The sequence below is a fragment of the Garra rufa genome, chromosome 11 (assembly GCF_049309525.1).
Source record: "Garra rufa chromosome 11, GarRuf1.0, whole genome shotgun sequence".
NCBI lineage: Eukaryota > Metazoa > Chordata > Actinopteri > Cypriniformes > Cyprinidae > Garra > Garra rufa.
In genome coordinates this window covers 6,853,892-6,870,311 of record NC_133371.1, presented here as the reverse complement: position 1 = coordinate 6,870,311, position 16,420 = coordinate 6,853,892, and the positions used below count along the sequence as shown (strand labels likewise).

General features: G+C 32.9%; 1 protein-coding gene across 1 annotated transcript; it reads right to left on the bottom strand.

Moving 5' to 3' along the window:
* Positions 1-6,333: 6,333 nt before the first annotated feature.
* On the bottom strand, positions 6,334-15,807 carry cyp19a1a (cytochrome P450, family 19, subfamily A, polypeptide 1a). The gene is made up of 9 exons (XM_073850556.1): positions 15,603-15,807; positions 13,038-13,188; positions 12,448-12,602; positions 12,181-12,357; positions 11,830-11,944; positions 9,681-9,792; positions 9,288-9,450; positions 7,796-8,037; positions 6,334-6,567 (listed from the first exon to the last, which is right to left on the bottom strand). Exons 1-9 carry the CDS (start codon positions 15,805-15,807, stop codon positions 6,334-6,336), a joined length of 1,554 nt encoding a protein of 517 aa, XP_073706657.1.
* Positions 15,808-16,420: the final 613 nt, after the last annotated feature.

Here is a 16,420-nt window from a genome sequence, read left to right as displayed (position 1 = left end):
AAGGATAACAGTCTTATAATGCATTATATATTAAGCATGCAACATGCAGCACTTCATCTGATTTGTAATGTAAATCAGTTATAAACCTATGCAAACTCAGGAGAAGTGTTAGTCGCGATTTCAAAATAAAAGTTTAAACCCTCACGTTTTGGTGTCCACATATTCATTAAATTACTGTGGCTATAACATTTCTGTGGTAAGCCTATGACCAGATATTAAAGATTGAGGGGACGTTTGAGTTAAATGTTTAGTCGATATTAAACAAGGATAAGATCGCAGCGAAGTGTAAAAACAATGATCAGGCCATTGGCGCCCTCTGCAGGCCTTTTTTTGTAACGCATAATGTACATTAGCTCCATTGTTTATAATACATTATGTATTTCAACAGTTTTGTGCAATAAAAACAGATGATTTCTTGCTTTTGATTCTTTATGAAATCAAATATGAAATATGTTTTATTTCAAAATTCTTTTTTTTCTCCATTTTGATTGTTCTATTTTCTGTTGTAATGGTTAAATATTTTTTTTTACTATTACTATCTGCTATTACTAAGCCACCATCCCAAAACAAAAAACATTTTCTTAATAAAGTGTAAAAATATAGTCATTACTATAACCTGACATATACGTCTCCTTGTGTTTTTAGTTGTTTTTCTGCTTATCTGAGTGTTTCTTCCTGTTATGTTATGTTTCTTCCTTAATGTTAAAATCTGTTTGCTGTGTGATTGTGAATCTGATCTGGTCTGGTAAAGCTGATCTGAGAGAGCAGTGGTCTATAGATGGACATCTAGATTTATCTCAGTGTGGGATTTAGTGCAGATAAACAGCTTTTTCAGGCTGCTTTAGACATCCTCTCTCTTATCACAGTTTACCTTGAATTTTTAAAGAAAGCTTTGGTTAGCCTATAGATATTTGACATGTGGGTCAATGACAAGTTAGAGTGTTCAAAATAATGAAAATCAAACTTTTGGCTTTAGATGCAGGAATTCTTAGAAATGTACTCTTCATGCTTTTTAAGTTTAAACATCAGAATGCAACAACCTTGTGGATTGAATATATGCGATGTCAGTGTATTATTTTCAAAAATAAATAAATAAATGCATACATTTTACATCCACATTTATGGAAAAGAGAAGGACACTGCAAAAATGCTTTTTTTACTTAGATTTGTTGTCTTGTTCCAGCCAAAATATCTACAAATTCTTAAATCAAGAAGTAAAAATTGTCTTGTTTTCAGAAAAAAATCAAGTCAAAATGAAGTGAGTTTTTGCTTAAAACAAGCAAAATAATCTGCCAATGTGGTAAGAAAAAAAATATTTCAAGCAGAAAACAAACGTTATTTTTCTTACCCCATTGGCAGATTATTGAGCTTGTTTCAAGAAAAAAACACGTCATTTTGACGTGTTTTTCCTGAAAACAAGACAATATGTAAGGTAAATCATTTATAAACCTATGCAAACTCATTTTTCAAATAAATAAATAAATGCATACATTTTAAAATAGTTAAAACTCTACATTTTCACGTCATGAACATTTTGCATATTTTGTCTTTCCTTTTCTGTTCCACTAAGGGACACTGTAAAAAAATGCTTTTCTTACTTAGATTTGTTGTCTTGTTTCCTGCCAAAATATCTAAAAATTATTAAATCAAGAAGGATTTTCTAGACGGAAAAAAATAAAATAAAAAAAGTCAAAATTAAGTGAGTTTTTCTCAATCAGGTCAATCTGTCAATAATTTAGTTTTTCAGTTTAAAATAAGATTTTTTTTCTTACCTCTTGCTTGCTTCTTGTTTCTTGATTTAAGAATTTTTAGATATTTTGGCTGGAAACAAGTCAAAATTAAGTGAGTTTTTGGGATAAGAAAACAATCTTATTTCAAGCAGAAAAACATTATTTTTCTTATCCCATTGGCAGATTATTTAGCTTGTTTCAAGCAAAAACGCACTTAATTTTGACTTAGTTTTTTTCTGAAAACAACAATATTTTTTATTTGTCTAGAAAATCCTTCTTGATTTAAGAATTTGTAGATATTTTGGCTAGAAACAAGACAAAAAAATCTAAGTATTTTTTTTATACATTTTTTGGGAGAGGACTGTTCATTTAACAGATGCTTCACTTATTCCTGTTAATAATGAGAGAATTGTTATGGAAGTGTCCAAATTACACTGCAAATAAAATTCAAATGCACAGATCCTTATTCAGTTGTAGCTCTTCTTCTTTTGTGTTTCTCAGAGCTCCGAAGCCATGAATATCTCAGTGTGTTTGGTGATAAACGTTTTCCTGTTTCCCGTTTAGAAAGCATTGACATGGAGATCTGTGGATCAGGCAGGTGTGTGTTTTGTTTGAGTTTAACAATGAGTGTTTGTCTCTAGTGTCGTCTGGTCACCACTAACGCAGCTGTCAGGTTTCCACGGCAATAACCAGACATGCGTCATATTCATTTCCGTCTTCATCTAAGGGTTGGCCACTGATTCTCACAGAAGACGATAAGCAATAGGTATCCGCTCTGTCTGAATGCTCCGCTTTAGACAGCCTGATTATGATAATAATACATCAAAACAACCAATGCAAATGTCATTTAATATGCATACCAAGTTAATCTTGACTGTTTACATCTGCTCGTGACCTATTGAATGGTCTCTCTCTCTCTGTGTGTGTGTGTGTGTGTGTGTGTGTGTGTGTGTGTGTGTGTGTGTGTGTGTGTGTGTGTGTGTGTGTGTTCATAGTCCCTATGTGTTGGCTGATGGCTTCATAGGCCCCATATGGAAGAAATGGCCCCTGAAAGCTAATAGACCCTGAGACCCTTATGCTGCCTGCCAGCTACACACAGGAGCTCGACAAATGGGGTCTGTGAACATCTGTGGAGTCCAACTAGTTTTGAGTTCACTGAACTCATTTAAAACTCGACAGCTCTGGATTTGCAGTCAATTAAAACAGTTGTGAATATCAGATGATTTATTCACACTGTCCTAACATAGTGTAACGGTGCCCTCTGCTGATGAAAATGACTGTGTCTTTGTTGTGTTCTAGCAGTGCAGTCTCAGAGTGACTGATCCGATTTGTCATATGTTACATATATGTGACCCTGGACCACAAAACCAGTCATAAGGTTAAATTTTACAAAACTGAGATATATACATCATATGAAAGCTCAATAAATAAGCTTTCTATTGATGATGTATGGTTTGTTAGGATAGGACAATATTTGGCCGAGATACATCTATTTGAAAATCTGGAATCTAAGGGTGCAAAAAAATCAAAATACTGAGAAAATCACCTTTAAAGTTGTCCAAATTAAGTTCTTAACAATGCATATTACTAATCAAAAATTACATTTTGATATATTTATAGTAGGAATTTTACACAAAATCTTCATGGAACATGATCTTTACTTAATTTCCTAATGATTTTTGGCATAAAAGAAAAATCAATAATTTTGACCCATACAATGTATTTTTGGCTATTGCTACAAATATACCCCAGCGACTTAAGACTGGTTTTGTGCTCCAGGGTCATATGTTTTATATACATCTTAAGGGGAGACACTGCAGTCAAAAATGTCAGATTTTTGGGCTTTTTGGTATTTCATAAAGTGTCAGACTAGTGGAAAGAAAGCATCCAAAAGACACTGTTAAGTGTTTCATTTGTAGCACTTTATCTATTTGTCAATAGGTTTCAAAATTCATATTTTTAAAGGCTGTTTTCTCAAAATTATTTTTACTCCTACACTGAGCCATAAATCTCCACTTCAGTAGCACTTACACACACCAAACTTTACATTTTTATTCCTGTCTATATTCTGAAGTTCTGTACAGAGGGATTTGTTCATTTATAATCAGCTTGATTTTTTACAACCTTTTTTTTCTCTCAAAAATGGTAAAAAAAAAAAATACATTTTCTGTTTTTAATTCTGAATTATGGAGTGACAATATGAGATACCCAAAATTCCCTCTGTCAAAACATTTGACTCTAATTAATAATAAAAAATTAAACAAGAGTTTTGAAATTGACTTCATCCAGTGCTTAGTTGTTTTTGCTAGAAATGTATGCAAATTAGCGCATATTTCATTAAATAATGGCTCATTTGCATATTCAAACGTAACATTTTAGAGAACTTGTAATACGCAAAATGTTTGCAATTATCAATGTAATCAATTAATTGGGTTAATTGATTGCATTGATGATTGTAAAAAAAATGTTTTACAAGTTTTCTAAAATGTTAGGTTTAAATATACAAATTAAATATGCATTAAATTTGCTTACATTTCTAGTACAAAAATCTAAACACTGGATGAAGTCAGTTTCAAAATTCTTGTTTAATTTCTTTGACATATTAGAGTCAAATGTTTTACAGAGGGGATTTTGGGTATCATATTGTCACTCCATAATTCAGGAAAAAATTTGAACAGACAATAAATGATTTTTTTTTTTTTTTTTTTTTTTTACAAATAATTGGGGAATAAATCCCTCTGTAGAAACCTTCAGGATATTGACAGGAATATAAAAAATGTAAAGTGTGGTGTGTGTAAGTGCTGCTGAAGTGGAGATTTATGGCTCAGTCTAGTAGAAAAAACTCATTTTGGAAAACAGCCTCTTTAAAAATCTGTATTGTAATTGAAATCTATTGACACAAATAGATAAAGTGCTATAAAAGAAACACTTAACAGTGTCTTTTGGATGCTTTTTGACCACTAGTCTGGAAAAAAAAAAAAAAAACACCAAAAAGCCATAAATCTTAAACTTGAGAGCGAGGTGCATGAAAAAACAGTTTTTGCCTGCAGTGTCTCCAAAAGAAAAATCTTTAGAATTTGTTTAGCTACTGTGGATTGTTTATTTGTGAAACAACAATTAAAAAACAAACAGTAAAGAAATTATTACCATATTGACCCGAATATAAGACAATGTTTTTGTTTTTTGTTTTCCTTTGGAAATACACTATATTGCCAAAAGTATTGGGACATCCCTTCTAATGAACAGGTTTGACTAATTTAGTAATTTCCATAAGTACAAATCTTAATGTTTAAGCATATAATGATAGTCTAGGAAATTGTGTTCTTCTAATTGTATAGACTTTGAAATGTCAATAATAAACCCACAACTATAGGTGGCGCCAAATACGCGTAAAACGAGTGCCAAGAAATATGCAATGTGTTTACAAAAAATCGTATATATGAAATAAGATTTCACTTCTACACTCTTAAAAATAAAGAGAAGAACCCATAGAAGAACGGTTTTTTTTCCTAAATGGTTCCATTAATACTCTTCAACATCTGAAGAACCTCTCTGTTTCACAAAAGGTTTTTCAGATTATAAAAGGTAAGAAAGAGATGGTTCTTTAAAGAACCTTTGACCGAATGGCTCTTCGTGGAACCAAAAATGGTTCTTCTATGGCATCGCTGTGAAGAACCTTTTAAAGCACCTTTATTTTTTAAGAGTGTACAGTACTGGCTACTATGAGATAGATATATAGCCTAATTGTTATATAATTTAGCGTTACCTGTTATTTTTATGATATATCAAAAAGTGTATATTTTTAAATGTGATTTTTTTTCTTAATAAAACATAAGACTTGGTTTTCTAAAAGCCTTTTTCTGAAAGATACATCTTGAAAAATAAGAAATCAGGGTCGGCTTATATTTGGGACAACACGGTATTGTATGTTATTTTAGTTTTACCAAACACGTTTTTTTTTTCTTACTTAGATTTTTTTTGTCTTGTTTCCTGCCAAAATATCTCAAAATTCCTAAATCAAGAAGTAAAAATGATTTTGTTTTCATAAAAAAAAAAACAAGTCAAAATTATGTGAGTTTTTGCTTAAAACAAGCTAAATAATCTGCCAATGGGGAAAGAAAAAATATCTTATTTCAAACAGAAAACAAGATTATTTTTCTTACCCCATTGAAGGATTTTTATTTTTATTTTTTTGCTTCTTTTCAATCAAAAAAAGCACTTACTTTTGACTTTTTTTTTTTTTAAATGTAAGAATTTTTAGATGTTTTGGCTGGAAACAAGACAAAAAAAAAAATCTAAGTAAGAAAAGCATTTTTTCAGTGCAGTTGCTCTACACCAAAAACGAAAAATTTGTGTTTATCTTCCATAATTTTAGCGTGTTAGCTTTTGCTTTTTTAATTATTTGTTTTTACATATTTATGGTAAACATTAAAAAGAGACAATTACATCATTTAAGAATACTTTTATTAACAGTAAAACAAACAAACAAACACTAGTAATCCACAGAAAGGCACAGTATTATACATCATAGATCCAAAGGACTGGCTACTAAAAGCAGTAGACAAACACATGTTAATAGTGACACAGACATGTTTGAGGTGAATCAGAGAGTGTTTCTGAGGATGAGCTGCACACTGAGGTTGGATGGTTCCTCCACCGGCTGCTGAGACAGGTTGTTGGTTTGTGGGATGCTGTCTACAGTACAGCCCTTCACAGGACACACAGAGAAACGAGACAACAGCGGCACGAGAATGGACTTCATCATCACCATTGCAATATGCTTCCCCACACACGAGCGCGGCCCCGATCCGAACGGCTGAAAGAAACGACTCGGCACCTTGATAGAAAGACAAAGACAGGGGTAACACTTCAAATTATCTTTCATTAAAGGAGTAGTTCACTTTAAGAACAAAAAAGTACAGATAATGTACTCACCCCCTTGTCATCCAAGACGTCTTTCTTTCTTCAGTCGTAAAGAAATGGTGTTTTTTGAGGTTAAAAAGTATATAAATTGTGATTTTTTTTATTTATTAATTTTTTTTTTTTAGAAAATAATCTGGGATCATTTAGAGTCCTTTGAAGCTGCATTTAAGCTGCATTTTGGAAGTTCAAACTCAGGGGCACCATAGAAGTCCATTATATGGAGAGAAATCCTGAAATGTTTTCCTCAAAAAACACCATTTCTTTGCAACTGTAGAAAGAAAGACATGAACATCTCGGAGTGGGTGAGAACATTATCTGTACATTTGTGTTCTCAAAGCGAACTAATCCTTTAATAATCATTAACAAACATTATGAGAAAGCCAACCTACTGACCTGACTTAAGCTTCACTGCAAAAAATGCTTTTCTAACTTAGAATTTTTGTCTTGTTTCCAGTCAAAACATCTAAAAATTCTTAAATCAGGAAGGATTTTCTATACAAGGAAAAATATTGTCTTGTTTTCAGAAAAAATAAGTTAAAATGAAGTGAGTTTTTGCTTGAAACAAGCTAAATAATCTGCCAATGGGGTAAGAAAAATAATCTAGTTGTCTGCTTGAAATAAGATTATTTTTCTTATCCCATTGGCAGATTATTTTGCTTGTTTCAAGCAAAAACTGGCTTAATTTTGACTTCTTTTTTCTGAAAACAAGAAAATTGTTTTTACTTGTCTATAAAATTCTTTGGATTTAAGAATTTTTAGATGTTTTGACTGGAAACAAGACAAAAAATCTAAGTAAGAAAAGCATTTTTTGCAGTGTTTTTCTTCTTCTTCTTCTTAGACTAAATATCTGACAGCTACTCCTCCTAGAGCTTTCGAGCTAGAACCATCAAACTCAGACTGATCTCACTTAGTGTGCTCTATCTTTTCAGACTAATTTGATTTATAGTTTTCATAAATTATGAAATGACATAAAAAGATGCACTTTTAGGTTCTGCATTTAATGTCAATCCCTACTATAATACATTTTCTTTTCATTGTAAATATCATGCACAGTTTGCACAAGTACGTTGTTTTCATAATAATAGTCTTTTGAAAAGTACGCTAAAGTGTAAATGTGTGCAAATTTTATAATGCAGACTCACATTCTTTTGGAAGTTGTCCAGACTGAACCGATTCGGTTTGGGGAAGAATTCGGATCTGTGCATCCGACCCACGTTCAGTATGATATTTGTTCCTTTCTTGACTTTGTAGCCCTCGATCACATCATCGTCCAGCGCCCGCCGCATGGTGAAGTCCACGACCGGATGGAAGCGGAGCGACTCGTTGATGAAACTCTCCAGAACATGTAACCTGGACAGATGTGAGTGCTGCAGACTCCCACCAGCTACAAAACACAAAACATGAGAAACAATCACAGCTGAATACCCTTATGAAAAAGAAGTGTGCTATTGGTATACCTCTTTTAAAAATAGGAACGCATACTTTCAGTCTACTTTTTATGTACTTAAAATGATATTTAAGTATACTTGACTTATTCTTAGAAAAATTCTAAGTATATTTGAGCTCTACTTGTGCTCTGAGAATCTGTGTTTTCAGTGTTATACTCGAGGAGATCTATTGAACATCTTCAGAACAGAATTTCCAAAACACAAGTGAAGAAGAAACCGAAACAACAGATGCTTCCACATGTAATCTAACACAATCATCAGACATAAAACAGCATCAAAACCATAGATATGGAAAACTATGTAACGTTATGGAATAAAATGTCCACCCATGAAGAGGAAATAATGACTGTCAAGCTTTGGGCTGTTGATCAACTCCATCTACGATTTCATGAATAGTCTTTTTGTTCAAAATGTTGTTTATTTATTTATTTTTTGTGTTCATAAAAAAAGAATGCATGAAACTAGAATAAAATGTTTTTGTTTACAAGCATGTTTTTGTTTTTTCTTTTGATTTTTTGTTCAGATATTCATATTACAAAATATATACAAATTAATACCTAAATAGGGACATAGTAGTATACTTAAAGTATGATGATAAAGTTCACTTAAAGGATACTTGCAGTATAAAACTACTAAACTAGTAGTTTACTGAGACTATACTTCAAAGTGTACTAAAAATGCATAAAAAAGTATTTAATTTGTAAATTATACATATACCTGTATACATATAAGTTCATTTTTAGTATACTTGCAGTACAAACTGAGAACATGGATGTAAACTAGTTGTGTGCTTAAAGTTTTCTACTGTTATGTGTGGGCCAATTTAGTCCCAAGGAGTTTTGAAATAGTACACTTAAAAATATACTACTAGTACACTGATATTTGTATACTTACTACATAAAGTATACTTAAAATATACTTGAACTTTACTTTACTATACTTAAATACTCAATAAACTTGAAGTATACTTCTTTTTGGTAAGGGTGATTAGTCTAAACATGACAATTCCGTTATTATTTGATCATTTTAATGACATTAAATCATCATGATCTACTTTCATTAAACTTCTTTAAAGGTCTGTCATTGAATGTGCAACAAAATAATCCTAGAACGCTGGCTTGAAATGACATGAGGATCATGAATAAATGATTCCATTAAAGAACAATGGATGAATGTTGTCTCAAACCTAAAACAGTGTCCATTTCCTGCAGGATCTTTAACTCGACGTCTGGATTCTGTTTGAGCAACAGCAACATGAAGAACAGACTGATAGAGAGAGTGTCCGGAGCCGCGATCACCATCTCCAACACACACTGCTGGACGTTTTCAGCACTCAGCTCCCCGTGGCTCTAAACACACACACACACACACACACACACACACACACACACACACACACACACACACACACACACACACACACACACACACACACACACACACACACACACACACACACACACACACACACACACACACACACACACACACACACACACACACACACACACACACACAGGTCAGTCATTCTCATTCATGTTTCTGAGGTGTGTTTGACGTACTGACATGCCACATTCACCTGAGCGAATATCAGTTGTGCTGTGAAGTCAAGCTGGTCCAGTTTTTGTGCACGCGTCAGCTGAACTCTCTTCTGCTCGATCAGAGCGGCGATGGCATCCTGCAACTCCTGACTGAAACACACATATATACACTATATTATAAACTATAAGTATTGGGAGACCCCTTTCTAATGAACTGGTTTGACTACTTTAGTAATTTCCATGAGTTCAAATCTTAATGTTTAAGCATTTAATGAAATTCTAGGGAATTGTGTGCTTCTAATTTTAGGCAACAGCTTTGACAGGACCCTCTTCAATTCTAACATGACAATGCCTCTGTGTATAAGGCAAGGTTCAAAAAGAAATGATTGATTCAGTCAGCGTGGAAGAACTTGACTGGTCTGGAGAAAGCAAAGTCCTAATCCCAGCTGAACACCTCTGGAGTGACTTTAAATGCAGACCTTGAGCCAAAAACTTATCACCAAACACCAATGACTTCTACATATGGGCTAAAATTGTGGCAACAGGAATTGAAACGTAATTCATGTATTTCAAGATTGCATTTCCATCTCTTGCAGCAGTTTTGGAAGTGTCTAAAATGACTGTATTCATATGTACAAGTCATTGGTGTTTGGTGATGAGTTTTTGGCTCAAGGTCTGCATTTAAAGTCACTCCAGAGGTGTTCAGCTGAGATTAGGAGTTTGCTTTCTGCAGACCGGTCAAGTTCTTCCATCCTGACTGAATAAATTTTTTTTTTTAACCTTGCCTTATACACAAAGGTATCGTCATGTTAGAATAGAAATGGGTTCTGTCCAAACTGTCGCTATTAAATTAGAAGCACACAATTCCTTTGAATAACTTTATATGCTTAAACATTAAGATTTGTACTCATGGAAATTACTAAAGTAGTCAAACATGTTCATTATAAGGGGTGTCCCATTACCCCTAATATATATATATATATATATACATACACACACACACACACACACACACACACACACACACACACACTAGGGCTGTCAGTCAATAATTTTTTTTAAATATAATTAATCACATATTAATTAAAAAATTAATTTGACTCTGAAAATACCCACAAAAGATTATTTTAAAGCTATTTTGTGTTAAATGAGAAAGTAGCAAGTAGACATTACAAATTGTAGATTTAGAAAGAAATACCAACAGTCTTCAAAATACTTTCTTTTATCTTCCACAAAAGAAAGGTTTGAAAGAACATGAGGGTGAGTAAATGATGTTTTTTTTTTGTTTTTTTGGTGAACTATCCCTTTAATTTTATTGTTATTATTATTATTTTTTTATGAAATACTCAAATTAAGAAACTAAATCTGCCAGCAGGTGGCCAGTAAATGTCTTAAGACGCACAGCAATTCTGCTACGGGTTCAAAGGTAATATGTTCTCTGCGAAATTGAACAAAAACACATAATATAATGTTTAAAATATAACACAATATCAACTTCGTATTTACTGAGCTGCTGTATAGAATCACATTTTTGCACCAAAATCTTGAATTTTAGGGCATAACTGCATTTATGGAGTTGTTGCCCTGTGTCATATTTGTCAACAGGCAACTGTATGAAATATAAGATTATGTAAAAGTCTGGGGGCGTGTTAACTGTGTTAAAATATTTTAATCGTGTTATTTTTTCAGAACTAATTATTTAAGTTAACGTGTTAAACTGACAGCCCCTAATACACTGCAAAAAATGCTTTTCTTACTTAGATTTTTTGTCTTGTTTCCAGCCAAAATATCTACAAATTCTTAAATCAAGAAGGATTTTCTAGCTCAGTAAAAAAAAATCTTGTTTTCAGAAAGAACAAGTGAAAATTAAGTGAGTTTTTGGTTAGAACAAGCAAAAAAATCTGCCAATGGGGTAAGAAAAAAAATCTTATTTCAAACAGAAAACAAGATTCTATTTCTTAACCCATTGGCAGATTATTTATCTTGTTTCAAAGCAAAACAAACTTAATTTTTGACTTGTTTTTTCTGGAAATAAGACTTAAGAATTGATTTAAGAATTTATATATATTTTGGTTGGAAACAAGACAAAAAACCTAAGTAAGAAAAGCATTTTTTTCTCAGTGCATATACTTTTCAAAGCCTTTACAAACATTCATACATGTCCAAATCAACATCTCACGAACTCACGCATCTCTCTTGTGCTTCCTGCACAGCCGCTCCAATCTGAAGTACACATCAGGTTTGATTAATACTGTCTGCCAGGTGTCAAAATATTTATGAATCTTCTGAAGCAGATCATGCTCTACAACACAGCATTTACAAATGCAATGAATATTCAGTGTATATTAGAAACTACAATTGCAATATTAAACATGATCACAAACAAAATAGAGAACATCAGCCATGCTCTTAAGCACATTATTTAGGAATGCATAATGCCAGTACGCATATTACGGTAAGATTTATTACATTAAACTGATTATTAAAGTGTCTATACTCTTTTAGTATGTGTTAATCTAAGTGTTTTTCAGAACTGACCATTGAAAGGGACTCCCAGAAACAGTCTGTTGGAAATGTCCACCACAATGGACCGCAGTAAGTTGAGGATGTCCAACTGTCCTCGAGCATCCGTCAGGTGAGACAGATCATCCAGGTGTGTGTTTGTGGAAGTGATGCAAACCTCCAAAGTTCTCTGAAGCCCTGGACCTGTCAGAGCTGATGCACACACACACACAGCCACATGCAGTTTGAATCAGCCTGTTCTCCTTCAATACATAACATGCATATTATAAAAAGCATGCCCACCTTTAGCATAAAAGGTGCGGATTTTCTTCCAGAGTGCCACATTTGAGTTGAATATGATGCCCTGTTCATGCATCCCGATGCACTGCAGACCTAGTTTGCTCCCAAAGCGTGAGGTGTACAGAGATCTCTTCAACACATGATACACAGCAGATGACCTGAGACACAAAGCATATTAAGAAACTCACGCCACGTTTGGATTCATTTATACAGGAACGTTATATGATATGATGATGCTGATGGATATGATGGTGCTGATATATTCTGCTGATATAACTTTTAGGAAAAAAGGCACCGTTAATTGTTTTTTTTTTTAATGATTGTAGCACACTTCAAATCTTAAAAGTATGTTAAGAAATAATAAATAAATAAATGTATTTGTAGAGCACTTTTCATACATAAATGCAACTCAAAGTGCTTCACAGGCATAAAACAAATATAAAAAAGCTGAAAAAAAAAACAGAAAAGTAAACAAGTATAGGCAAATGAAAATGAAGTCAAACATGCAAAATTGATAATAACAATAATTGTCAAGTAATAATACTCTTTTAAAAAGAATGCTAAAGTGTAAATGTGTGCATGTCAGGACTTACCTGCTCAAGATGAGAGTTTCCTCTCCATTGATCCAGACCCGCACGATGTCTCCGTATTTGCTGTTGTAGTAGTTGCTGGCAGTGCCGATCCCAGACCAGATGAACCGACAGTAAGACAGAACTGGACCCAGACCCAGGAGGAAACAAGGACCTGAATCAAACACATTGCAACATTGCAATAACTGACATGTTCAACTCATAACTACAACTCTAAATAAGCTCAATTCAAGCTGCATTCTCCTAACTATTATTTGTGGAGGTGTTATGGCAAGCCGTTTTAGCCTAAAGTGTTTCTCATCTCATTTCAATTGCAGTTTTACTAGTAACAATTAAATTATAGAGCTCTATAATTAAATTCTTACTAGTAACAATGATAATTAGAAAGCTCTCTAATTCAATTATTACTAGTAACAATTCCAGTTAGAGAGCTCTACAAATTGAATTTTTACTAGTCATATGTCTCCATTGACTTCCATTCATTTTTAATTACAGAGCTCTACAATTGATTTCTTACTAGTAAAAAAACACATTAAAGATATGTTTAATTGCAGAGCTCTGTAATTGAATTAGAGAGCTCTCTAAATAGAATTCTTACTAGTAACATCTGAATTAGAGAGCTCTCTAAATAGAATTCTTACTAGTAATATCTGAATTAGAGAGCTCTCTAAATAGAATTCTTATTAGTAACAATCTCTAAATGGAATTCTTACTAGTAACAATCTCTAAATAGAATTCTTACTAGTAACATTCTCTAAATAGAATTCTTACTAGTAATATCTGAATTAGAGAGCTCTCTAAATAGAATTCTTACTAGTAACATTCTCTAAATAGAATTCTTACTAGTAATATCTGAATTAGAGAGCTCTCTAAATAGAATTCTTATTAGTAATATCTGAATTAGAGAGCTCTCTAAATAGAATTCTTATTAGTAACATTCTCTAAATAGAATTCTTACTAGTAATATCTGAATTAGAGAGCTCTCTAAATAGAATTCTTACTAGTAACATTCTCTAAATAGAATTCTTACTAGTAATATCTGAATTAGAGAGCTCTCTAAATAGAATTCTTATTAGTAATATCTGAATTAGAGAGCTCTCTAAATAGAATTCTTACTAGTAACAATCTCTAAATAGAATTCTTACTAGTAACATTCTCTAAATAGAATTCTTACTAGTAATATCTGAATTAGAGAGCTCTCTAAATAGAATTCTTACTAGTAACAATCTCTAAATAGAATTCTTACTAGTAACAATCTCTAAATAGAATTCTTACTAGAAATATCTGAATTAGAGAGCTCTCTAAATAGAATTCTTACTAATAACATTCTCTAAATAGAATTCTTACTAGTAATATCTGAATTAGAGAGCTCTCTAAATAGAATTCTTACTAATAACATTCTCTAAATAGAATTCTTACTAGTAACATCTGAATTAGAGAGCTCTCTAAATAGAATTCTTATTAGTAACATTCTCTAAATAGAATTCTTACTAGTAACATCTGAATTAGAGAGCTCTCTAAATAGAATTCTTACTAGTAATATCTGAATTAGAGAGCTCTCTAAATAGAATTCTTATTAGTAACAATCTCTAAATGGAATTCTTACTAGTAACAATCTCTAAATAGAATTCTTACTAGTAACATTCTCTAAATAGAATTCTTACTAGTAATATCTGAATTAGAGAGCTCTCTAAATAGAATTCTTATTAGTAACATTCTCTAAATAGAATTCTTACTAGTAACATCTGAATTAGAGAGCTCTCTAAATAGAATTCTTACTAGTAACATTCTCTAAATAGAATTCTTACTAGTAATATCTGAATTAGAGAGCTCTCTAAATAGAATTCTTATTAGTAACAATCTCTAAATGGAATTCTTACTAGTAACAATCTCTAAATAGAATTCTTATTAGTAACAATCTCTAAATGGAATTCTTACTAGTAACATTCTCTAAATAGAATTCTTACTAGTAATATCTGAATTAGAGAGCTCTCTAAATAGAATTCTTACAAGTAGAAACTGCATTTGAGTGCTCTCTAAATAATCTTACTAGTAACAACTGAATTAGAGAGCTTTCTAATTGGAATTGTTACTAGTAATAATTCTATTGTAGAGCTCTCTAATTCAATTGTTATTAGTGAACATTCTGTTGTAGAGCTCTGTAATTAAACATGAATGAAAGTCAACGGAAACATATGACTAGTAAAAATTTGTTTGTAGAGCTCTCTAATTGGAATTGTTACTAGTAGAAATTGAATTAGAGAGCTGTTTATTTGGCATTGTTACTAGTAAAAATGCAATTACGAGTAATGCTTAGTATATTTTAGGCTAAATTGGCTTGCCATACAGGTGTTTGTTACAGTCATTTTACTTTGTTTATTTAGTTATCCAATCAGAATCTAGACCATAAATATACATGTGACCATACTATCTAGCCGAAATGTAGATAACACAGTCACTAACAAAAGATAAAAAGGCAAAACACCACATGACCATCATTTGATAAAGAAAATGCTGTGATGTTTCTAAAAACCACAAAACAAATATAGCACAACAAACCATACCGACCCGGCACACGGTCTTTCTCTGGCCGATGGTGTCTGATGGCCAGCAGCAGGCAGAGTAAGAGCAGCAGTAGTGTGGCTGTGGCTCCACACATGTTGTCCTGGGCAGCTTCAGTGCTGTTATGAGCCCCTTGAATCAGAAGATCCACCGCAACCTCGCCAAGATGCACCGGCTTCATTCCGCAGGACTGGTGAAGTTTGCCTGACATAGGAACAGATTGAGATTCACAGTTTCTTCAAGTCTGAAGCATCAGCTCTGCAGACGTACACTTTTATATGTGAGTGGTTGCACGGGATTGGATCAGGATAAAATAAAAGTCAAAATAAAAACTCAGCGTAACCTTGCGTGCTCCTCGTGTCCTTCAGCATCAGTTTCCAAAACATTATCACGACACTCCAACTGTGCTAAACTCTTCATTAAGACTTTTTTATAAAGACATCAAAGATTTCAGGATATATGAGCCATCTGCAGCACAACCTTGAGTCATTCCACAGCCGCTCCTGCTCAAACTAAAGGCCTTCAGACTTCACCCCTCACCACTGCAGCCTGTTGAGAAGCATTATTATGTTGGCATGAGAATTTAAACTCCCAGAATCCCTTGAGTCTCAATCAAGCTTCCCTTCTATCAACTATTTCTAATCCAATCAAACTTCCATTCTATCTAATATTTATCATCTATTTAACTACCTAGCTTAGCCTAGCAACTACAACCATGCTAGTAACCTGCTAGTAGCTTGCTAATCATGTTAGAAACATGCTAGTAACTTGTCAGTCATGCTAATATGCTAGTAGCTTGCTAATCATGCTAGAAACATGCTAGT

Excerpts from the sequence above, each read along its gene's own strand:
- cyp19a1a (XM_073850556.1), bottom strand. The coding sequence starts at position 15,807 with ATGTCAGGCAAACTTCACCAGTCCTGCGGAATGAAGCCGGTGCATCTT. Across the intron at positions 12,358-12,447 it reads CCGCACCTTTTATGCTAAAG|CTCTGACAGGTCCAGGGCTT; the intron begins GTGGGCATGCTT and ends TGTGTGCATCAG. Across the intron at positions 6,568-7,795 it reads TGGACAACTTCCAAAAGAAT|GTGCCGAGTCGTTTCTTTCA; the intron begins GTGAGTCTGCAT and ends CTTTCTATCAAG.